Source organism: Cyanistes caeruleus, chromosome 3 (assembly GCF_971803275.1).
Source record: "Cyanistes caeruleus chromosome 3, bCyaCae1.hap1.1, whole genome shotgun sequence".
In the NCBI taxonomy this organism is placed as follows: Eukaryota; Metazoa; Chordata; class Aves; order Passeriformes; family Paridae; genus Cyanistes; species Cyanistes caeruleus.
Window position 1 is genome coordinate 88,204,274 of NC_141703.1, and position 25,003 is coordinate 88,229,276.

Consider the following 25,003-nt stretch of genomic DNA (forward strand, 5'->3'; position numbering starts at 1 on the left):
TCCTGAGAAGAGGACCATTTTTGCCCACGAGGTCAAATCAAATAGGCTAAGGCTTTCCTTGGAAACACTTTTGATTAAAGCCTGCTGTACTTCCCTCAGGAAGAACAGGCTCAGCAGTTTCTGTGGGTGGACCAGACAAAGGCTGGCAGGATCAGAACAGGCACTGCATGACCTGTGCTGCTCCGATCCTCTCTTGCAGGATCCCACGGCAGCAGAGGTACTGTTTGGGATTTTTGGAGGGTGTGCATAGTCCTGCCAAACTCTTTGTTTCCCTCAGGAAGAAAGCAGGAATGGTCAGGCAGATGTAGAGATCGATTTGTCCCAGAGCTGTTGGCAAGCAATCAGATAGCTGGATGTACATATGTATGGTATATCCCAAGGAAGGGGAGACACCCAATATCTACCAATGCCACAAAAGCAGCTTGAAACGGGAGCCTTTACTTTGCCAGGGGTGTTTTGTCCCAGACCTGGGAGTGGCAGCAAGCTTCGAGCACCTCTCCAGAGCATTGTGCGTAATACAGATTGAGATCGTGCCAATGGCTCTTGTCTCAAGTAGCCTCTCCTCTGGGGGAGGAGAGGGTAGGTGACACAGTCTTGGGATCAGAGCTGGACATGAAGAATGAGGAAAGAGCAACTAGTTTAGGGAAAGCTTAACAAAGCTCAGCCTGTTGAGAGATTTGTACCCCAGCTGAGACTCCATTCCTGTTCCTTGTCATACCACAGAGGCCAGTCACACCTGTCAAACCTCTTTAATTAATGACAGACCAGAACTGTGGCAGCATCCTTGCTGGAGGGAAAAGAAAGCATGCATGCACATGTAGGTGTGCACATGCACAGAGCCTAAGGAAATCAAGAGGACATTCCCCCCATACATACAGTAGATCAAACTCTCATCCCTGGTGATCCCACAGCTATTTTATGAGACTGAAGAATTTGCCTACAGAAGTGAAAGCAACGAGCCCAGGCCAGCCACGGAGCAGTCTTTTGCTATGGTCCACGTGCAGCACCCCAGAAAGAAGGAAACGCAGGCCCCGCAGACAAAGTGTGCAGCCTTTGCTCCAGCTGCCACCCATCTGAACAGTGGAAGGAGCTGCTGCCTCACTCGTGCCCCACCTCGCCATCCCTGCTCGGCCCACGTGGTTCCAGGCTGTTGTAGGATGGCAGCGTGGTCACTACAGCCTCAACAGTGAAGCGATGTGGAGCACTGAGGGCTGGAGCCTCATCTTGGAAAGCAGTGTTATCCTGACTGGTCACAGGGGGTCCCGGTGGAGACAGCTTCTGCCGAGAGCGGAACCAGCGGAAGGCCAGGATAAAGGTGATGGCAATGAAATCCAGAACCAGCTCTGCAAGCTCCATCACAGACAGGACAGAGGATCCAAACCAGAGACTCCACTGGTTCCCAAGCTGGGACAGCAGAGTCACTACCTGCAGGAGATGGAGAAAGAGCAGTGACGACAGCCCTTGTCTGGGACTTTGCCTCTCTGCCTGTTCCCTCTTCCCTGTAGTGCTGGGGGGGATTCCCCTCACCCTGCCCAAGGAAAAGAAACTCAATATCCAGCAGCAATGCTGCTGGAACAAAAGCTTGCCACAGTGGAGGGACATCGTGGGGGAGTGGGTGGCCAGAGAAGACACAGTGGTAAATATACCGTGAAGGCTGGAGACTCCCCGTTGGTCTTGTAGTTCCACTCCTCAAAAAAGATATTCACTTTGGCAACTCCGTTCCTGTGAATGAAAGGTGGCACTCAGCAACCCCAACTCCTCAATCCCTACATTTCTTCACCAAGCCTAATTGTTTCTGTCCCCTTCTTCCCCCTGTTCTTCTCCCACACATACCACCCAGAGGCTTTCTGCCATCTCCGCAGCTTTCTCATTCTGCACTAAATAGAGTCTTTGGTACTTAGAGTGCACTTCTGACATTGTACTGTAAAACCAATGTTTGTGGCAAAAGCTCCTGCACAGCTCTCTTTCCCATTCTTCCACGAGAACTTCCTGTGACTCCAGAACACACAGCAAGTGCTGGGGTTTACTATTTTTATATCAACATCTGACCTCTTCCAAAATTTTTCACTTGGGTGCCCAGTCCTTGCTGAAGTCTTGCTATATATCTACTCTGACTCAAATCCACTGTCTTTGTCCATAGGCCCCATGCCTGATCTCTTCCCATCAGTGATTTAATCTTAACTCTGACATGTCCAACATGCACGTTCCACTGGGACGGTTTCTGGTTTGGATGCAGTCTCTGTTTAGTGGCTCTCACCTCTTGGATGTGATATTGTATTTGTTCTGTTGTGAAAGCATGTAGAAAACCCAGTCCTGAAATGAAAGTGCAATAAATTGTGTTACATGATCACAGTCACCTCCTGCAAGTTTAGTACCACTTGAGGAAGGACTAAATGTGAGGTTGGAGCAGTGCTGGGAAGCCAGGACAGCCTGTCCTTACCTCTGAGACAGCAGAAGGCCAGCGGGAGTATCCAGCTGACAGCTGGTATTCTGTCATTCTGCAAGGCAAGAGGAGGCTGTGTTAGCTGTTGAAGCTGTAGGAGCCACAGGGCCAGGTCTCACCATCCCCAGGCACAGCTGGAGATTCCCTCCCATTCTGAAGTCCTGCCCACTTCCCACCACATGGAATGCACGGTCCTTGGGAGCTCACCCCTAAGCCAACCCTAATGCTCCTCAGGTGTTTTGGCTTCCTGATGGGAGAAATAACATTTCAGGTTGGGGCTCAGCTATTGACTCAAGCTTTTGCCCCGTCAGTGAATGCTTCCCAACACTTCTAGGAATACTTTCCAATCTTCCTGCCTGACTGATCAACTTACTTGCAAGGCTTCCGACACTTGTGGAAACAGCCCAGCACATCAGCTTTGAATTCAGCCAGGAGTTTGTAATAGCAGTAGCCTGAACAGCAAAGAAAGTAAATCCCGGTAAGCTCACAGTATATTTAGACAAAAAAGGTGATGTGTGACAGCGAGGGGAACCCAGAAGAGGTTTTCTTTCACAAGGGGCTAATCATCCAAGGCAAGACTGTCTTTCAGATGTCTCACACCAGGAAGCTCACTGAAGACAATGAGACGTGCTGGGACATGGGCCGACCAAACAGGTTCAGGTGGGCATGAGCTCTGCTGTCCCTGCTGTCCACTCACCCCAGGCTGTGTGCTTCATGTAGTCACAGTACTCCGCTCCATCGGGCAAGGGATAGAAGTAATATGCACAGCCACAGCGTTCTACCATGTTGAGCTGAAAGCAGGAGCGAATGCAGACCTGGGAGGCACATAAGGTGGAGAAGGCTGATCAGGGGAACCAAACCCGCTGCTGCCTGTATCACATCACACTTTTAACGGAGCCCAAGGAAAGGCATGGCCGTTAGGGGGCTGAAGCATGTCAGGAAAGTGGAGAAACAAGGCGGCCCGGGAGGGGTGAGGGTGAGTTACCTGCTCGGTGTAGCGGGACGAGTACAGGTTTTGCACTGGCACGTCACTGCCATCCTCTGTGCAATCGCTGTAACTGCCCCCAAGGCGCACGGTCATCTCCTGCAACAGAACAACTCCACTTTGTGGTTCTCTTCCCACTCTCCCATGCCACACGCTGCTCATCCATCAGTATCTGCTCTTTATGCTTTCCTCGGGATGCCAGCTCCCCATGCTTGCTGCCATTTCATTATTCACTGATAAATTGTAGCCAAATGCTTCTCGTCTAGTCCAGCAAGCTGTTCTTCTTCCTCTCCCTTCACTCCGTGTGATTAGTCCCCTCCCTTAAACACACACTGTAGATCCTCAATTAAACCTCCCATCCACAGCTCTCACCCTTCTGCTTGCTCACCTTTCTCATGCTGATGGACGTCTCGATGCCAGGACGAACATTGAAACCCCCGTCATCCATGAAGGCTGGCTCGTTCTGGTCGTGGACCATGACCCTGGCTCCTGTCACCGTGGACAGCAGAGGGATGAAGTCATTCTGCTCGGTGCGCACCACCAGAGAGAGACCTGAGGGAATATCGGAGAGCGAGAGGGAGGTCATGGCTGGCTGTGGTGCAGCAGAGAAGGGAGAGCAGGATGGTTAGAAGGGAGTCTGAAAGAGAAAAGGATGACAGACATCAACTAGGGCTGCACCAAAGCTTGGCAGCAATAGAGGGTGGCTGGAGGGAGGCTAGAGAAAAAGCTGGAGGTTCCAGAAGAGGCCAGACAAAACTGGATTTCATCACTACGTCTAAGAAAAAAGAGAACTTGGAATTGAGAGAGATTTCATGCAAAAACTTGGAGCCAGATGGAACAAAAGTTTGAAGATTTGGTCTGGGGAGGTTTTGTGAGGTTTAGGAGCATAAACAGGTCAGTTTCTTGAAAGAGGAAAATGGGGAAGGAGAAGGTGAAGACCAGGAGCACAAGCACTGTGGCTCAGCAGAGGACTTCAGGAAGGGCCAGCACAAATCCAGAGGAAGCAAAGAGCATAAGGATCAGGCACTGGTGAGGGAGAGAGAGTTCCGTGGGCAGTGGTGAGGGACAGCCTTGTCTATGAGACAGCTGTCTCCAAATAGGTGAAAACAGCTGGAGCGAGACAGAGCAGGGCAGCAATCTGCCACCACCAGTGGCAGCACAGCAGGATGCCCGTAACTCCTAGCTAAGCTGTTCTCCTTACCAAAGAGTGCCTCTCACCCACCATTATTGATTCCAGGCAGCGAGGATGTCCACAGGCTGCTGCTGTTGTCATTAAAGGTGTAGCAGTTCCCATATAATGGATGGTGGAAGTGGGTATAGTTCCTGAGAGAGGGGTAGAAACAGAGGCAGAGTGAGAAGAGCTGTGAAACAACAGGGAAGGGCTTTCTGGAAGGAACAGCTCTGCTTTCCATCAGCAGAGGGAGAGGGGCTTACAGCAGATGGGCAGTATTTGTTATGTAAACTCACACAAACAGGGAAAAGCAATTAAAATGTGCTGTAAAAAATGTCCTGGAGCTGTACAGGTTTTTGCACAAGGATTTTCCTGCTGCTTTTCAGAGCCCAAATGGGTTTTAGCAGTGCTAACAATTACTGTATTATCCTCCTAATACTGATGAAACTCTTAGCTTTTCCTACCCCTTTTGCTTCCCCCTGCAGATCGTTTTCATTCAACTAGCTCCTTGGGGCTTTTTGACCAATAATGGCAGGAGAAAAGTGGGATGGGTTTTAATGCCCTTTTGTATCAACTCTCTCTTCTTCCTTTATGTGGGCTGATATGTACCACTTTACCACTGTGGAGGATAGAATAAAAATACTTGTGCACTGTACATCTGTGCCCACTCTGGTGTTTGTAGCAGTATAATTATTTAATTTATGTGAAACACAGAAAAAAGCATAATCATCCTTTGAGGTTCATAGTTCCAGGTCACAGAACCTGTGGCCCTGATATGCAAAACTCACGCTCAAGAAAGATCATTTGATCTTTCAAATGGGAACTGAGCACGGAACGATCCCACCTCGGAAAAGAGGTTCTCTAATGTGGGTTCCTTGATTCCCCTCGAGCCCACAAAATAAGTGTTTTCAGGGGTGCTTCCACTACTTACGCCTTGTCACATGTTGCCTCATTGAAGCGGCAAGCATAGATGAAATTCTCAAAGTCAGACTCGTCCAGGGCTTTTGCATCAGGCACCTGCGCCAGGATATTGATGTAGTGAAAGCTGTACCATTCCCGCACAGCGTCCACTCCCGAGGAGTACGCCTGGTGGAAACAGTCATTGTTTTCACTGCACTGTGAAGAAGGAGAAAAGCCGTGTCAGAGAAGTCTTCTTGTTCGGGAGACAAGGCCAAGGCTCTGCCCATGGATAAACTGTGCTCGCTCAGCACAAGTAGATGACCGAGGATGTGAAGGGTTCCACAGAACTCCTGTGTGTGACCAACAGGTGATCAGCAGGATATGGAAAAAAAACAAGGCAGCTCCTCGGTGGAAGGGCAACGCCAAGTGAATAAGCGAGGCTGAGTAAAACCTGGTGGCAGCAAGGTGTACAGGGTAATCTGCACATAAATTCTGCCTGGTATAAAACCAGGAGCTTTAAATTCTTGCGTGGGGAGCCCTTCCTTCAGGGTGTGTCCAGAAAAACGTTTGTGATCCTGTGGGAGCTCCAGTTAACTGCTCAGCGATTAGCTTCAGTCCTTCAGTGCCTTTTTAAATGCAAACACAGATACCCTAGGGCGAGGAAGCTGCTACCTAGGAGCAATTGCGACCATGATCGCATTTCAGGTGGCCCAGGACCATCAAATACTTTCTCCTTTGCTGTTATTGGGCAATGCGGCGGCTGATACTGATAAACTGCTCTCAAAAGCAACTGCAAGGCTGATGCACCCTGAGGAAGGACAAGGATTTCCTGCTCTTGGGGAGATGGACACTGACATGGACACGTGTCCCCTGGGGCCTGCATGGACATGGACAGAATTTGGGGAGCAGGATTGTATGGAGCAAAGGATTCAGCTCTACTTATATCTGTCATTAGCAAAAGCCAGTGGAGATTAATCAAACTTCTGCTTAAGGAAAGGCATGGCCAAGGGTCTCACAAGACAGAAATAGCCAGGCAGAGACTCGAGTGGGTAGGGCACAGGGTATCTAGGGATCTCACCAGAACAAAGCCAATTTTCCAGTCATTCTTGTCCACTGAGGGACTGTTCTCTGGCAAGTTGACTAAGTTATCCCGCTTCTGCCTCCGCAAAGGATGGCGCTGGACATGATGGAGCAGGCTCCTTGAGCTACGCCTTTGTGTGGACGATGTGGACCAGTCTCTTTGTGGCAGAGACATGTTGTAGTCATAGAGGTCTAGCAGTGTCTGGTGGGTGATTTGGTCCAGCTTATCCAGCTGCTTTCGGATGGCGCTGTATCTGTACAGGAGGGAGAGAAGACCACCAGGTTTAGGGCTGGATGGACACAAACAGCTCTGAATAAGACACGCAGCAAAGTTTGCTGGGGTGATTCCGGGTATTCCTGCCACCAGCTGTAAATCTAACCCCTTGCTGCAGGCTATCTTGCAGGAGAGAAGTAAATCCGATCTAGCCCCGTGGGCAGTTTACATTGCAGCCTGCTAAATACACCACCGAGCAGAGCTGCCTAAGCTCACATGCCTTACTGTGAGTGCCCTGCAGCAGCAAAGGCCTCTGAAAAGTGTCCTTTCCACCGGCACTGCTACAACAGTGGGCAGTCGAGGACCACGAGGAGAACCAGAGCATCCTGCACCCATCAAAGTCAAGGCAGTCAACATCTCTGCAGGTCTGTTTCTTACCTGTACGGGTTGAGGGTGCACAGCGTCACGGCCGGGAAAGTCAGCCTGTCGGAGTTCAGGTTGAGGTTGAGGTTGACAGGGTAGCTGAAGTACTCCCTGTAGAGGATCCCGAACTGCCAGTACATTAAGCCGAAGGTGAGAAAGAAGAGAACGGACCAGAAGGCTGTCTTCATCTTGTTCTTTTTGGAGCACACCAGGCGGATGGCCCCGTGGATGGTTGTGTTGCTGCAGAAGAACTGGAACAGCTCCTGGTAGGAACTGTAGAATTCGATGAGACCCTCGCGCTCCTCTTCTTTCTGCTGCTGCTCCTCCTCTTGCTTACATTGTCTCATTTTCTCTCCTTCTGGCATCTTCCCTGCCTTCACAGACCCGCTCTACAGCACAAACTCAGAATTAGTGGGTCGCCCAGCAAAGACTCTGGCTCCGGGAAGCCATGCCCGCTGCGCAAACTGGCTCTGCATCACCACCCTCCCCGAGCCCCGCTGCTTTCACCCTCTCCTTCCTGACCCCCACCCGGGCTGCAGGTCCCCCTCCGTGTGACACAAGAGGGGGTGTCCCTCTTGTGACACGGGGTCGATCCTTCCCCCCGTCCCTCCCGCGGCGGCGCCCCCCGCCCGCCCCGCCGGGGTCACGGCACTGACGGGGGGCGCGGTGCCCATGGCAGGCGGCGGCTGCTCGGGCCGGGACCGGGACCGGGGCCGGGACCGGGGCCGGGGCCGGTGTGCTCTGCCCAGCGCTGCCGGCTCTCCCGCAGCCTCCCCGGCTGGGCTGGGACCGGTTCCTTTCCAGTTGGAGCCAGCACCCCGCCCGGCTCCTGCCCTGCCAGCCTCTCCCCGCCCCTCCCGCCTGTCCCTCCTGCCTGCCCCCTCCTGCCCCTGCCCCTTCCCCTTCCCTCAGGCGCCGCTCCCGGGGAAGAAAAGCCTCTTTAAACTCTCGAGTGTCGGCGGCGGGGCAGCGGCGGCCGGGGGACCGGGGACGCGTCGGGGCGGTGACCTTGGCGCTGCCGGCGGGGTCAAGGCGCTCCCGGGGCAGCGGGGCCCCCCGGCCCCCCGAGGGGAGCCCGGCCCCGGCCAGGTACGGCCGCCGAACAGCCTGAACCTCCTCCTCCTCCTCCTCCCACCCCCTCCGGCGGGGACGCGGCGTCCCAGCGAGCCCAGGCGATGCAGAAAGAAAATTGGCAGCGCTGGTCCCCGAGGCAGCGGGGCCGGCCCGGAGCCCCCACGGTCCCTCCGCCCCGGGACCTGGCCCCGCCAGCGACCGGCCCTGAGGGCCTGCCTTTCATGGCCAAATCGTGCTTTCCAAGGGCAAAGCCGAGTTTAGCGTGAGATCTGCGAGAGAGATGGAGCTGGGACAGAGAAGGCTGGGGCGAGTGAGTGATACACCTCAGTTACCGCCTTGCCTTTGCCGGTGCCTTAACTAAAGAAACCTTCTGTGTCCATAAGCGCCTGCCCCGACCGTGAGTGGGAACTTGTTTTGCTGAGCTGTGCCCGGGAAATCAAGGCCTCCCGGCATAACCCAAAGCCTTCCAGTGTTTTCTTGGACCACGGAAATGAACACCCTTAGCAAAATGTGACCAAAAGTCCCAAACGCTCTCCCGTCATTATAACCGTGAAACTCCTTTACCGATCTTTTCTCCCAATTATTTGCTTTCAAACTAGCTCTCTCTGAAGTTTTCACTTATTTCTTCCCTTTCTGGTTACCTCCTTCAGATAAGTCCTTGTTCAGAGTCTTTGGTTACTGAATTTTGATCCTTGTTGAGTTAGCTGTGGTTTGGTTAGTGACTCAAAATACCCAGCCACTTTCACCTCTTCATATTGCAAAATCCCATGCTTGAAAATGGCAAGCAGTACACTTTTGAGGCCAGCAGTTAAGTGTCAGCGTGCCAGGAGCAGCCTTGTGACAGGTGCTTGTTAGAAACCTACAGCCACAACTTGGAGCATTCCGCTAGCTCCGTCCCCTGACGGAAAGCAATGCAGAGCTAAAGCATCGTTTTCCCCGCAGTTCTAAACTGAATTGTATCTCCAGTAAATTATTCTTGAACTCTCATCGAAGTTAAAAGTTGTGAAAAGAGGGTGGCATGGGGTGAACGGACTAATAGTGTATCAAATGCTTATTAAAATGCAGCTTCCTCAGAGCATTACTGCATCCACTTCTGGGACCCCCAACTCAGGAAGTACATGGTCCTTTTAGGAAAGAGTCCAGAGGAGGCCAGGAAGATGATCAGAGGGCTGGAGAGCCTCTCCTGTGAAGGTGGGCTGCGAGGGGAGAGTTGGGGTTGTTCAGCTTGGGGAGGCAAGGCCCAGCCTTCCATTATCTAGCAGGGCTACAAGAGAGCTGGGAAGGGGCTGTTCATCAGGACATGTGGTGATAGGACAAGGTGGAATGGCTTCAAACTGAAATAAGGGGGGTTTTGATTAGATTTTAGGGAGAAATTTTTCTCTGTGAGATTGGTGAGGGACTGGAACAGATTTCCCAGAGAAACTGTAGAAGCCACATGGCTGGAAGCGTTCAAGGCCGGGTTGGACGGGGCTTTGAGCAACCTGATCTAGTGGAAGGTGTCCCTGGCCATGGCAGGGGGGGTTGGAACTAGATGACCTTTAAGGTCCCTTCCAACCCAAGCCATTCCATGATTAGAATTATCCTGGGTTGGGCAGAGTGTCCGTGCAGCTCCATACCCCATCTTGGTCTGTGCCAGTAGGAAATGTCATTTAGTGGAGGAATGCGAGCTCTTCTGACTTGTGCCACTTGCAAGTTTTATGCACTCAGACAGACCTGGGGACTGGGAATTATGCAGCATTGGTGCTTACAATTACCAGTGGAACCTATGGAGCTCTAATCCAGTTGCTTCACAAAGAGAAGCTTGTATTACCACAATATTAACTTATATCACCACAATTTCCTGAAATTACTGTTACACCAATGGACTAATCCTCCAGTACCACCTCTCTCTTACTGGAATTGTGATTATCTTACTGGAGTAACAAAAGTTATTTTGCCCCTGAAAATGCTCCTTTCATATGCATTTAAGTTAACAGCACCCACTAAGCAACTACAGCCAAATTTGGTAACCCATAGGCATTCTCTGATTTCCACATTTGTAAAAGGATTTGAAATTGGCTTCAACTGATCTTTGCAAATGACTTCACAAACATGGTCCTCTTTGTTGGTATGAGACAACAGTAACTTATATTTTTTGTTTGCTTTTGACTTGAGAAATAATTAAAACCTCAAACATTTGGACTGATTTGCTGCATCCAAACGACAGTCTAAAGCAATTTTCTCAGCATTTTGTCATAACTGACAATTTCCATCACCATGTTGTTTGGGAGAATTTTTGGCCTTTGACCAAGTTTGGACAAGAATAGCAGATAATGATAATACAAATGTATCTGTGTATCTCTCTATACACATACACATCTAAATTCATTTTTGAGAAGACTTTATCCGTGTGTTGTTTGGGTTTTGGTTTTTTTTAAGAATTGAAAAGCCATTTACTGGCCCTTTGACCATTTCCAGTGGCTGTGGCAGCTGTGCTCTGAGCAATTCCCCTTTCCCTCTTTCTCCCCCCAGTGTGCTGCTGGGCTGCCCTGCTGTTATCTGCTGCTGTGGCACACCTTGGAGCATGTATCAGCCCTGAGGTGCCTTCCAGTTGCTTCAGTCATGCGAATATCACCTTTGGCCGTGGCTCTGTGAAAGTGCCTATGTCCCCATGGTCACACAGGTGTGCTGCAGATAGACTGCCAATGCACAAAGGAATCAAAAATTTATTTTTAACATTGCTACAAACACAATTACCACTTGATTCCCCAAGTACTTTAGAGACAATGCAAGCAAGTGTCCTGCTGCCAGCTCAGCTGCCAGTCTCAGTCACCATCAGACCAGAATTTGCTAACTCTTCAGGGCTGGGTTTTTTAATTATTACTTACATCTTCCCAGTTTTTGTGCTGTGGGGTTTTTATTTATTATTATATTTTTTTTTCTCTAGTGTGTACATGAAGTAGATCACTGAAGTGACCATTTTCTGACCCAGACTGTCAGTCATAAATGGCACCATTTTCCTCAGGCACACTGCACTAACAGAAGACAGTGGTAAGGAGTTACTGGTGCAGTTTGCAAAAGCAGCTCCTGTTGATTATTTAGGTGATTAGGTTCACTCCTCTCTCCCAAGAGAGAGGGAGAGTGGAAAGTGTTCCTCACACAAGAGTCTTCTGAGCATTTTGTCCATCCACAACTTTCTGGATATTTCCATCCAGTGCTATTGACCTATCAAGGTGAGTCACACCTGATGGAACTGGTTTTGACACTGATGGTTATTACCCTCACTGCCATTCAGGCTCAGCAATTATGGGATAATATGTCTTTTGAAATCCCAAGTCTTGCAATAGAATGAAAGATCTTCCATCAGGTGCTACAAATCCTCTGGAAGTTTTGGTTCATCATATTTACTCCACCTCTAACAGCATTTTAAGTCCAAGGAGCTTTGTGCTGAGAAGATCCTTGTCACTAGTTCCTTCTCTTGTGAAATGGGAAGCGCCCTGTTGTTCTGGGCAGTGCTTCTTTATATTACATCTTCACAAGCTCTGAATGCATGATTGCTTTTTATTGCTACTGAACAACCTTTGAGTAAACATGAATCACTCTTTATGGCACCAAATTTGAAATGTTTCCTTACCAGCTACGTCGATTATCTGCCCAGGTAGGAATTTGATAATGATCTGTAGTATACACAACATTTTAAAATAGAACAAACATCTTTTCTAAGCACTGCTACTGTCGTAGGAAAAAAAAAATAAAAATCTCTCCCTGTCGGGTATAGATTCTTTTGAACTACTTGTAAGACCTTCGAAAAAATCAGTTTTAATTCTTTTGTATACCTGTAAATGCAATTGTACTTCTGCTGCAAGGCAGCAGCCAGTGATTATTTTGGCATTATTTCTGGATTACCCGCAGCTGCTTATATTTTTCTGCATTAAAACTAGCGACCCGAACAGTCGAGGAATGGCATCATGGATGTTGCTGTAAGTTTGTTTGGCCAAAGAAGCCCCAGCACAATAGGTGGCAAAGATGTGTGGATGTGAGGCAACACATTGCATAGCCGCTGTCTTCAGCAAGGAGGTGTTTTCCCAGCTTGCGGGGACCCCCTTGAGGCAGAGGTGGTGATCTCCAGAGGGTCATTGTTTAAAAGCCATCAGGGATTTGCAAACCAATCTGGTTTGCAAATGGTTGGGCTGTTGAATGCCTTCCTCCCTTGCTACTGATGTAACTTGCCAGGCAGCAGTGGTGTCTGTCCCAAATAACCAGTGATACCACAGCAGCAAGAGCATGTCCATGTACACAATTCCATGCCTTCGTGTCCCCGGGAGATTTGTCCCCATTGATTTTCAATGTACGTCTTCATTTGTACCTTGTAGGAGCAGTGTGGCTGTAGAGAGCCACTCTGGTGAAACAAAAGGGAGCCCCGGGGGAAAGGTTGAAGCTGTGTTATCCACACATTTCAGAATGAAAGATGGGAGGCTGCTGGGTAGAATAGTGAAAATAAAATGTTGTAGGACTGAGAGAGTCCTGCTGAAGTCTGGGTGGAGAGAACCCACTCTCTCTTCCTAGGAGAATGAAGTCAAGATGAGTGAACCCCAGAAGACTCATCTGGCAAACCTGAATTAGCTTTTGAAAAATGTAGCTGACTCCCATTGTCCATATTTCAGGATGAGGGATGTTGCTGCCTGGAAATGGTGTATCAGACAGGGTGCTGAAGCATCCCAGTGACCCAGGCCCTTTAGCCACACTACTTTGTGTCTGGGCCAGCTGCCATCTTCATTCCTTGCGACCCATTGTCCTGCAGGAGAGAGCCAGAGTCACCAAGCTCTACCTCTGCTGCACATTCCCTCATGGAGGATCACTCAGCGAGATCCACAGCTCCACAGACCCTGATCTCGTTCCAGTCCTGCTGCTATGGGACCAGTGTGGAAATGGCCAGATGAAAATTCCCACCCACTGGCACAGCTAAGCTAACACACATCTGGAAGCTGGGTGGACAGTCCAGGCTGGAACAGCAGCCAGCAAACCTATAGGACTGGTTCTGCATCTGCTTTGTCCTGAGGGGCAATTAATAAGTGGGCGATCAAGATGGAGCCTCTTTGAGATCCCCCCACCCTCCTCTGCTCTCCCCAGGTGAAATCTTCGATTTCCTCATTCCAGCCCTAACAATATAACCATTATCACAGCCACCTGACTCCCCGGCTCTCTATCCCCACCCCTTTCGTGGTCTCTCCTGCCTGTTTCTGGAAATCGGAGGCAGAAGCAGCCACCTCAGACCAGTTTTTCATCCAGCAGCTGCTGCTCCTCAGCCAACAGAGACGACAGGGCTGGGGCTGGTCCCATCCCTGCGAGCCCAAGGCAGCACCAGCCTCCCACAGCTCCGTGGACGCAGGTGCTCCCTGCTGCCTGCCTGCAGCTTTACCAGAGCTGGTGACAGGACAGCCTTGCTTATGTTTAGCTTGATTTTTGACACTGCCTCATATGATTCTCCAAATGCCCCTGCCCAAGACACTCCCACCCCAGTGGTTTCATGCTCACCCCAGTGCTTCTGCTTCTCAGCTCCACTTTGCTGACGGTGATCTCTCCTGCTCTGGAATACAAACCAAAACCTATACCCTTGGAAAGGGAATCCAAATGGAATGAAGCCCTTAAGAAGAAAAGTTAATCTGTAAATCCTTTATATAAATATAAATCTATAAATTCTTTTATGGGCAAGGCCATATTTCATAGCCAAATGGCCCAATGGAACACCTCCACCACACCCTTCTCAAAAGGAGGAGCAGAAGGCATCACCCCCACTTTCCAGTCTCCCTTTTATTTGTTCCAGTGTGTCTAATTCATTCTTCTGCTTGAGAGGTTTTATGTCTTCCCTCACAAGATCTCAGGCTAGCAGTGATGCAGTGGTCTGGAAATGGTCTGAAAGCTCTGGAATGGTCCAGGAGGCAAAGAACCTAAATTTTGTTCAAGGTGGAGCTTGATAAATTCAAGTGAAGCGTTAGGTGACAAGATGCTCTTTGGTGTTGTCTTGGTTTTTATAATGAAGTAGTCTGAGGTTTGTCCTCTGTAGGACTCAAAATATCTGGATTCATATACTTTTTTTTTTTTCATTTCATCCTTTCTTTTAAACAGAAAAGGCCAATTGGTGAATCTTAGTCAAGCCATGTGACTACTTCTAGTGATACTGAGAAGAGTGAGATTTCATTATAGCCATTGTCCCATTCTGTCATTTCTTCTTTTAACTCTCTATCAAGATTTCAGCTGCTTCAGATAAAGCTCATGTACCAAGAAGTTTGGGCTCCTCAGCACAAATTGAATTTGTGTGCTGAATTTTGGGGTCAGGAAGGGGTTTTCATCAAGTGAGACACATAGGTTGTTTTCTTAGGGAAAGAATCTTCCTCTGTACCTTGAAAAATGGTCCACTTCAAGGGGTCTCAGGCCTTTCATCTTTCACATCCCCTGCCAGTAAAGAATCTCAAAGTATTTGCTCCTGGTATGAGGATGTCTCATACCTCATATTTATATGCCTCATATAATATTGCCTCATATTTATCAGCTGAGGCAATTGATCTTTCATGCTAAAGACTTAATGAGATATTGATGGTATTTCATGGGAGGACAGGACTGTGAGGATGATTTAGGTATGTACAGAAATATAAAAGAAGGGAAAATCAGGAAATTATAAAGAAACAGATATTAAATAAATGTGGGATTTCAGAACTGTTTTAAAAAGAGGGAAAAGAAAATGATAAAAAGTAGTGTTGAAAACAAGGGAAGGAGAGGGAGCTGAATGGAAAGAACAGTAGTGAATGAACGTAAAAAGAGAAGAAAACTGTGCCCTCCTTCTGTGCAAGTTGCACCTGGATATGGTGGTAAGTTCTGCCACCACCCTTCATTTGTGCCTAAACCCTTTTCCCTCCTCTTGCTACCACATCACTGTACCTGCTGGGGCACTGTTGCAGTTCCCTCTTCCTCCTCTCTCACCCTCTCTCTGTGACATTCCAGTGCCCAGCACTGATGAGCTATAACAGCACCTGCCACAAGTGTTTTCTGCTGTGTGTCCAAAAGTGTCACCCCTTTCACATTTTCATTGCCTGAATTCACTCCTGTCACACTTTGCCATCCTTAGTAACTGGGCATGCTCATGGGCTGAAAAATTGAGTGAACACCTTTCTTGTGGGCTACTGAAACAATTGTCCAGTGGGGCAAAGGAAGTTACAAAAAGTGTCTGGAGTTGTACACAAATGGAAAGAGAAACTCTGTAATGTTGCGTATAGAGAGGCAGCAAGTCAGGTCAAACAAGGAACAACTAGCAAAAGGAATCAAAACTAACAGATCTCTCTTGAAACTCATCAGGCACCTGCCAGATGTTCTGAAGGGCAAAGCAGTGGTCAGGCTGTGCAGGGAGTGCACAGCAGAGACAAGGCCATCACAGACACCTCTGCAGGCCGTGTGAAGTGTTGAGTGATGAGATCAGGGTGGCAGAACCCATGCTTCAGCAGGGTGGGGTTTGCCAGCCAACATGTCTGAAACTGAAGTGGCCGCGGAAAAGGCTGTTCAACACACTGACAAAGCAAACAGTAACAACTCGCTGGGAGCAATGGCATTTGTCCAAGAGTCTTAAAGGATCTCTGGAGTCAAATAGTTGAAACTGCTCCGAGCAGTGTGTAACCCAATGTCTACCCCCAGCGTGGTACCTCAGGAGGGGGAAGGGCTGAATGTGATGCCCCGGTTTGGCCAGGGGCAGGTGGTGGAAGTTTCTGGGACTTGTTTGGGCTTCAGATGAAGATAACACAAATAAAAAGATGAGAGATAAGTACAGCTAGAGGCTAAGAGGGTCTGGAGCAGCCTGGCACACCATGCGTGGTGCTTATGTCTGCAGCAGGACATCCATACTGTCCTCTGCCAGCCTGACAGTATGTGTGCTCTGGTCCACCTCCTGAAGGTTTGGATGCATGCTTGGATGAATGCTGCCTGTGGTACTGGAGCCAGCCAGGACTTGTGGAGTGGTTGGCTCTTGCTGCAGGACATAAGGGATGTGGTGGTCCAGGTGCTTTGACCCAGATCCTGGTGAAGGGGACAGCAGCAGTGACAGAGGGATGTGTTTGTGTCACCACCAGTGATGAAGCTGCTGGTGCTGACCCTCTCCTTTCTCCTTTCCTGGTTCAGGAGAAGGAGCTCCCAATGCTGCAACCTACCTGGGCACATGGGTAGGGATGGCCCTCATTCCTCTGCTGTCTCCTCACCAGGGGCTGCTGCCAACTGCTGCTGTTCCTGGAGCCTCCTCTCTGCTCCAGGTGTGCTTTTTGAACTTCTCTGTTTATTTTGCATCCAGAGGGAGTATCTGTCATTTTTCAGCATCAGGTCATCACTCATTGAAGGGGATGCATAGGAGCCCACCTGGGTGTGCTGGAGGAAGTAGAATTTTCAACTGGAGGAGGTGCATGTTTTTGCAGGGGATGGGAGCTGGACTGAGTGTGAAACATCACAGGGAAGCACAAGTCCCATGTTTTGTCTGGGACACAATTTTGGGGTGGTTATAATAGAGCTGGAGCCCTTGAGAAAAGACCAATCCTTTTCCCTTTTCTTCTTTCTCCTTTTGTTTTTTGTTTGTTTTGTTGGGTTTTTTTATTTGTTTTTTTTTGTGTGTGTGTGTGGTTTCTGTTTGTTTGTGGGTTTTTTGAGGGGAGGAGAATATGGAATGTTACAGGCACTTTGTTGTCCATTGCAGCTTATCACTGCTCATGTTACTGAAGTTCAGGTGAAGGACATGTCAGACAAAGTGTTCAGTGCAGAAGATTGGTGTCACTAGGAGAAGCAAACATGCAGCCTTTGGCCAGCATTTTGTACTCTTCAGGGAGTTGTATCCTTGTCACCTTCCAGACCCAATAAAGGGTTATTTGCAGTCTGATCTGTGAACTTGGAAATTACAGGGGAGGGTGAGCACAGCTCTCCAGGCTTCTGACATTTTCAGAGATACCATAGAATCAGAGAATGGTTTGGGTTGTCAGGGACCTTAAAGATCATCTTGTTCCAGCCCAATGGGCAGGGGCACCTTTCACTAGACCAGGTTGCTCAGAGCTCCATCCAGCATTCTCAGGTTTCTAGGGTGACATCTCTATGGCTTAAAAAGCAATCCTTGGTAAGCTGTGTCTTTCCTGTGGTGCACTGACACTGAACTCCAGTGTCACAGAGGTGGCAGGTGCATGGCTGGTGGGGGCCAGCACACTGAGCTGGAGGGTCAGGAGTGGCCTCTCCTGTTCTTGTGTCTGCCACGGTCCAGAAAAGGGCTTTGGCTGAACACGGTGCCTGTGCTGCCTTACCTGTGCTGGAGAAACAATGCCCACAGCTGCTTTGGAAACACTGCAGAATGTGTGATTGTGATGTAATGTGAGGTTGAAGCAAACACAGTTTATTTAAATGATTTACCTCTGGTCAGTGTACGCTTTCTTGGAGGCAGCTGAGCTTCAGCTCTGTTCATAAAATGCTTCTTAACCAATGTAGTTAAACTGCTGAATCTAATTTTCTAATTTAAATTGAATGAGCAGTGGCACAATCAAACAAGTGGAACCCATGGGGAAAAGATAATCTTGAGCTTGGCTTTATTCTTTGAAAAATGTCTGCTCTTTTAATACCACCTTAGACGTTCTGGCTTGTCCATATCCACAAAACAATGCAGCCACAGCCTCCAAGTAATCTTTGTTGGCTCCAGCGCAAAGAACTTAATCTTTTGTTTTGCAGGTTGACAAAACACGTATAAAATTTTGTATCTTATACCCAACAATTCTCCTAAAGAGTTAGTTTTAAACACCTAAATTTAATATTTATTTGCACAGACACAGTGTGCCTTACAGTGGTCTGGTGTGCCCAGCAGCTAATCAGATGATGACCAGATTCCTGCTCCTCGACCCACGTGGCCAGGCAGTGATGCCATGTGGCACTTGGCCACGGCACATTTGACCTTGGAAGGCAGCATGGCTGTCTCCCAGAGAAGCAGAATGACTAATATTATTTATCCCTGTCTTCTTAATGCAATCAAGTCTATATTTGATGCACTCCTAGTCTCAGTGACATTTTCTGTAATAAGTGTTTTATATTTAAAATGGAATGAATATTGCTGTTAAGCACAAGGTCACCTTGTTTATCAGTGAGTATTACTTTTTTCTGCTTTAGAGTATCTGCTTCACTTGTTTTTGTGGTTTAAATCCAGCTTGAGACCTTCAGGGACACAGTAATTGCCAGGGACACAGTAATTGCATACTCTAGTGGGGAATATCAGAGAGCAGGTAGTCAAATAAAATCAAATGCCATGGTATATTTTTCCTTATGAAGAATAGGGCCACTCCTAATGCATTTCTTCATATCTCCATTATTTTTCCTTCCTTCCAAGTTCATGAGCCAAAAAGGCAGACAAACTGCCAGCTCCCATTTCCGGTGTAACACAGGCTTTGGAAATTTACCCAGCGTCTCTTTTCACTGATGTAATTAGTTTTCTTTTTTTTTTTCTTTTAATTTTTTTAAATTATTATTATGAAAGGACAGCTTTATAAAACTAAACTGACCTTTATTTGAATACCTCAAAAGTCAGTCTACCCCTTTTACTGACTGATAGCTAGGACAGTCATCCTCACTATTGTGGATGTGAGGTCTTATTCTGCTCTGAATGTGCCTAAATATAACTTGCAGTGGTTGAGTCTCACTGTGCCTTTCTCTGCAGGTGACGGTGCCACCAGTGCTCTGTGTTTTCTGTGGTGTGACTGAGAGATACTGGTTTAGCCAGACCAGAGCAATGGCTCAGAGTGTCCCCTGTCAGGCGTTGCCTGACCTTCCTAATTGCTCCTGTTATTTTGCTCTGGACCCTCTCCAGGCTTTCAGGATAATAAAGAGCCGTGTGGGCGGCTTCTCGGTGGGTGAGTGCAGCAGCTTCAGGCTTTGCTGGCCTTTCATTGTCAGTCACAGGTGACAGTGACTTCTCCAGTGGCTGCCAGTGAGGCTCCTGCTCTTGGCAGCTTGTTCTTCCTCTCTGTCTGCACGGGAGCCAGCGGTCACACACCCATCTGGGGTTTTCCGAGTCCAGCAGGAGACATCCACGAAGCTTCCGTGAGTCCTGAGCCAGAAGAGCAGCATCAAAAGTGAAGAGGAAAGGATATATGCAAAAAGTGCTTCCAGCAGCAGTTACACTCTGCCCCTGGCCACTCTTAGGTGTTCCCACAGGTCAGACAATTCAGAGGGATTCAAGGATCAGCAGCATTGAGAGAGCATGGTGGTCCAGGACCTGAAGAGACTCCACTAACACCACTGAGCATCCTGTCTTGGCTGAGGATGTTCACCTGGCCGGGTGACTCGTGCTCATCTGAGGGACTCCCTCTCCTTTAGCTACTGACCTTGACATTTGCAAATTTTATCAACAGTGTTTTTTACCGTTGTATTTCCTGATGCAATTATTAAACATCACAGTTCTTGCAGAGAGACACACATTTTCAGCAGTGATTGGTGCTTCTTTTTGGACAACGAAGTTTTGCCTGTTAGCTGCTAATTAATCCATGTAATGCAAATTGTGATGTATACAGATGCTATTCTTTTTTCTTCAGAATTTACAGTTTCTTGATTTGTTTGCACCAGTGCTTTCATCAGTCAAATGCATTATTTTGTCAAAGAATGAAGTCAGGTTTGGTTTTCAGAACTTTTTAATTTTTTTTGTACTAAATGATGAAAGTTATATCAATTGTTGGAGCATCTGTTAGCTAACTCGTAATAACTTCACACTCTCTTACCTATGATTATTACTACAGAACCATCTAACAGTCAGGTGTCATCTCCCTTTCTCTCTCTGGACACTGGCACGTATTTTTCCAAGACCTTGGGATTTCTCTAGAACACCAGGATTTTTAAATACCTAACTCCACTGGGCCAGGTGCCTACTCAGTCAAGTTTTTTTATGATTCTGAGATGCGAATCTGCTTGGCTACTGTTCTGAAAATACTTATGCTTAATAGATGATGTTAAAACTTTCCTTAGTTTGCAGAAGGATGAAGAAGTTTTTTACTATCATCCTGTAGTGTCAATACACAAATCTGTTTATATACAAACAACTAACTTTTCTGTATCAAGAAGCCTCCATCAAAAATCTTCACTATCAACAGTTTTACCTATATCCACCCAGTAAGAACCTAGGCCCTCACTGCTATTTCTTAGTTTTCAACGTATTTTGAAAAATGCTTCCAAGTGCCGTTAGTACTTGCAGCAATCCAGTTTTTCCAGATTATTTTGAACACTCCTTATCACCTTGTATGCCTCATAAATTCTCACTTTTATTGTGTGCCATATACCTCCTTTCCATACCCCTTCCTTCTGCTTTTTTTTCCCCCCTGCTGGTTTTATACAAGATTTTTTAGTGTTAACCTTCAAATTCCCTGTTAGGCCAGAAAAGTGTTGAATTGTGTCTTTTTCTTCCACAGCTACAGACTCAGGTATTCTTCATCTTGTAAACTCCCAGCAGTGAAATGTCTAATAATAAAAATTTTACTGCAGCTTTCTCCCGAGGAGTCCTGTTTTTCTAACTGCTTGATTTGCCATTAGTTTAACCCTTAACTTCCTCTGCTTGAGGGTTTACCATTTTGCAGTACCAATTTTTGCCTACATACATGCTCAGCTTCACACAAAAAATGCATAAATACATAAAGATCTTGGTTAATGCCTTGTAGACATTGACCAACTGTACTTACACACATCTGGAGGTACACATCTACATCCATGCTCTACATCTACTTACCACATACGTGCATGTACCTGTATTTCCACATATATGCAGTTGGTACAAACACACCTACATGCCCTGTAATTTTCTCTGAAAGCAGGGAAGAGGTGTTTCTAGAAGCTTTTGCTGTTGTCTGTAAGGCAGCAATGCAGCACGGAGCTGAGGCTGTCCGGGCTGCCCTCCCTGGATGAAGATGTGTTTTCCTGTGAGTCCATCCCTGAGTGGTCACTCAGCTCCCCCACCAAGGGCAGCCCTCCCCCTCTCATACTAACCAAGTGCTCTGTTAATATTTGGACAGGGCTGGCTTTTCTGAGCAGGATATGTCAAGGGACAGGAGGCGAAGGGCTGCAGATGAGCGGCACAAAGGTGTCCTCTATTCTGAAGCCCTTCGAAGTTGCCGAGGCTTTGGTTTATCTGAAAAGGAGAGAGAAACAAAAAAAGAAGTAAAATGCAGTAAGACTGAAGCAGTGCAAAACATCGCCTCATGTTGCCTTCCACCAGAAATGAGTCTCCAGCTCATCCACTCCCCGCCTCTCCCTGCAGGATCCTGGGATATCCTGACCTCCATCTCTCTTAAGCAGCTGTGCAGGGGAGAGGCAGATGCTCTTCTCTGCATCTCAACCATGAGGGAAGAGGCTCAGCATTTTAAACTCTCATCTGCTCTTCTCCTGAGCATAGTGAACAGGTCAGTGATGAAGATGACAGCAGCAATAACACCTGTCCCCACCTGTCCTTGGGATCTCCCTTGCTCTGCAGTGAAAGAGAAGGGTCAGTGGCATTGTGTTACCTGGAGCAGTGGAATGGCCAGCGAGTTGTCACAGCTAAGCAAGCGTGTTCCCCAGCAGCTGGCCGTGCTCTTGTCAGGCACACACATGTGACAGGAAACAAGTGAGCCAAAGCCACCCAGACTCAGGGCCAGTTGCACTGGCTGCACTGATGTGTCATAACTCGTTAAATGGCAGGTATGGCTTGTTTTTCCCTGCTGGGTCAGAAGGAGACACGGGAACAATATGACATCAGCAAGGAGAGTGTGAACCCAAACAGCTCCAACAGGGGGAAGCATTTTTTGCTGTAGTTCTCTAGCAGCATCAGCCTCCAGCTGAACACTGGGTCCAGCTGTGTGTCTAAATCCTTGGGGCATGGTTGTTTTCTTGTGCCTGTCCACTGGGGTCCAGCCCACTCGCTACAGACTTTTGCTCTGTCACTTCACCTTCAGTCATAAAATCTCTTTTCCTCTGAAGGAAATGAGATGTTTGCTCCCTCAGAACCTCAGGGGGTCAAATAAAAGCTGAAGAATGAAAGTGTAGAGAAGGACAGAGAGAATGGGTGTGAGAGGAGAGCAGAAAGAAAGCATGGGGAACCAGGAAGATGTGGAGTGACTCAGAGGTTTTGATGCCCACGGTGGGTAGATGAGGTGTGAGGAGTTCTGGGCAGGATGAAGAACTCACCCCTCTGCCCCTGATGCCAACCTGGTGCCTTGAGATGGGCATTCAGACAGATGGGCTCTGCCAGGGCAGCTGTAGGTGGCTGGTGCCTGTGCTGAGACTGAGCTGATGCTGAGGCAGGAGGTGATGCTGGAGGTGCCACCTCCACTTTGCCAGTGGCTGGAGAAGTACGTGTTTGGGAGAGGAATTTCTGTGTTGTGGCAGGTCAAACTAGTCATCACATCTCTCTTGAATGATGCCACTGCTGGAATGACATGAGCTCTTGGAAATTCTGGAGGAGGAAAACAGGGAGTTGATTTACTGATAGCACAGTACAAAAGCCGGTCCACAAGAGAAAGAAGATGAGTAGCTGTGACAGTGGGTGTTGGGAGTGGTGGTATGCTGGGTGATTGCTAGGCCTGGTGCTGTGGGGTGGACACACAAACAAATGCTACATCTCTTGTCCCCCAGACTCAGTCCTTGCAGCCAAGTGATGGGTCCCCACTTCCTAGCAGCTTTGATACATCTACATGGACTTTTGGCGACCTGGTCACCTGTAGTCAGCAATGTTCCCTCCTTGACTGCTGCAGTGAGTTTTTCTGAGCAGCAGGGCAATGGTGACACTGCTGGAGAGGCACAGAGTGACCATGAGCCAGGACATAAGGCAGGGCCCTCACCAGCCTGCTGAAAGCTGTGTGTAGGGACCTCAGAGTCCACCTCCTCCCCATCCTAGACCTTACCCAGCAGGGATTCTGTGTGGGGTTGGATACTGACTGTCAATAGATCCCTCTTGCCCTGTACCATTTTCCTCTCTGGAAGAGCATTCATCTTTCAGAAGACTCTATTTTCACTGGGTGACCTTCACTACAGGGGTGGGGGTGCAGGAGAAGCTCCACACTGGCTACCAGAGCTGCTTCACTTTCCCACTGACAAAGCTGCAGGGAAAAACACTCTACTTTTAAACCTATTAACTCTTCCTGCACCAAGCTTGGGTGCCTGGAGGCAGCAGGGGAATGAGGCACAACTGCTGGGGTCAAGGAGCCCTTCCAAACTTGCAGCGTTTGAAAGCAGTCCCTGCAAAACCTTCTTCAGCTGGAAAGAATTTGCTCTGCAGTCGCATGAGCCGGCTCCAGCTCCACTTTAGCCCAGTGGGTGTGTAGTGCCACCAGTAGCTGCCAATTCAGCCCTGGCTTTGCAGGAAGAAACATCACCAGGAATAAAACCAGCTGCGAGAAAGGAAATGGATGAGCTCTGATGGTGTTTAACTACTGTCTTTTCTCTGGATTTCAAACACATGGAGAGAAGTTGGCTTCTCTGCTGGTCTGTTTCCTCTCCTCACAGTAACAGAACTCACCCTTGCTGTGGCCAGCTAAAATCATGGAGACACATCTGCAGGAAAACATGGTTACCCCCAGCTACAGCTGCAGGGGGTCTGGATGCAGACTTTCCCTTTGCATTCCAGTCCCATCCTCACTCACCAGTTCAGTCCTCACAAGGAATATTAACTCTTCCTGCAGAAGCTATGCTTAGGAGCCAAGAGCTGTCAGATGTGGCCAGCTGCTCTGCCTGGTGCTCCCACTGCCTCTCCAGGGTAAGATCACACACCTATCAGCACACCCTGTGAGTCCCTGCCAGTCGGAGACACACTCCCCTGTGTTCCCCTGGCCCTACAGGTTATTGTCCAGCATTATCTGTGCTCTCAGAGGGCACACACATATTCCAACAAAGCACAGCTTTACCATGAAGGCATCAAGTTCAAGAGAGCCATTCAGTGGTGCTGGGAGAGCACCGTGTATCTGTTTTCCTGCTCAGGGAGATGAAAACCTCTTAAATCACTAGGTGACGACAGATCAGGAGGTATCCATAAGCAGAGGTCTAGACATCAAGGGGAAAGAATACACTCATTGTGCAGAGAAAAGCAGCAGCAGACAATAGCAGTAGCCAAAGAACCATCCAGTTCAGCTAAGGGAAGCAGGTGAGGCCAGAGTGGCAGACACCGGTGCACTGCGGGGAATCTCAAGCGATGCTGTGGAATCAGAGAAGTGATGCTGGGAGGAGACCTCCAGAGGTCTCTGGTCCAACCTCTGACTCAGTCAGGTATCCATAATTTTGTCCAGCCATATCTGGAAACCCTCCAAGAGTGGAGATGCTGCCACCTTTCTGGGGAACCATTCCAGTGCTGCTTTTTTACCCTTCTGGCAAAAAAGTTGTTCCTGAAGTTCAGCCTGAACCTACCAAGTTTCAACTTGTTGCCACTGTCCCCTGCTACATCACCTGCTACTATTGAGAAGACCTTGGCTCCATTATCTTTGCAACCACCTTCTAAATATTGTAGGAAACAATATAGGGTGTAAACTAGATATCATGCAAGTACCAGGAACACAGTAGCATAACAGTCATCCCTGATGTTGAAAATTCTGCTGTTCAGGACTGGCAGAAAGGAAAATAAAACCAGTTCATTGATATCATATGTATGATGTTACAAGTTGTTTAGATGGAACTCAGAAAGCTAAAAGGGGCTTTTCTCTGGTGCAGCTCAGTGTCAGCCATGAACTGCTT

The 25,003-nt window shown here is 48.3% G+C and overlaps 1 protein-coding gene and 1 pseudogene across 5 annotated transcripts; both read right to left on the minus strand.

Annotated features, from left to right (window-relative positions):
- Nucleotides 1-733: 733 nt before the first annotated feature.
- On the minus strand, nt 734-17,621 carry SCNN1A (sodium channel epithelial 1 subunit alpha). 5 transcript variants are annotated; one of them, XM_023940230.2, is made up of 14 exons: nt 17,437-17,456; nt 16,462-16,672; nt 7,232-7,605; nt 6,578-6,833; nt 5,531-5,715; nt 4,651-4,751; nt 3,817-3,980; nt 3,429-3,527; nt 3,141-3,258; nt 2,817-2,895; nt 2,441-2,498; nt 2,258-2,313; nt 1,647-1,722; nt 734-1,425 (listed from the first exon to the last, which is right to left on the minus strand). In XM_023940230.2, exons 2-14 carry the CDS (start codon nt 16,612-16,614, stop codon nt 1,099-1,101), a joined length of 2,046 nt encoding a protein of 681 aa, XP_023795998.1. In that variant the 5' UTR covers nt 16,615-16,672; nt 17,437-17,456; the 3' UTR covers nt 734-1,098. The 5 variants fall into 5 exon arrangements, with proteins under 5 accessions (XP_023795998.1, XP_086738907.1, XP_086738903.1 ...); XM_086882781.1 differs by lacking the exon at nt 16,462-16,672 and having other exon boundaries at nt 17,437-17,621; XM_086882777.1 differs by lacking the exon at nt 17,437-17,456 and having other exon boundaries at nt 16,462-16,678.
- Nucleotides 17,622-21,657: 4,036 nt separating this feature from the next.
- Nucleotides 21,658-24,616, minus strand: LOC147654319 (uncharacterized; annotated as a pseudogene).
- Between the last annotated feature and the right edge of the window lie 387 nt (nt 24,617-25,003).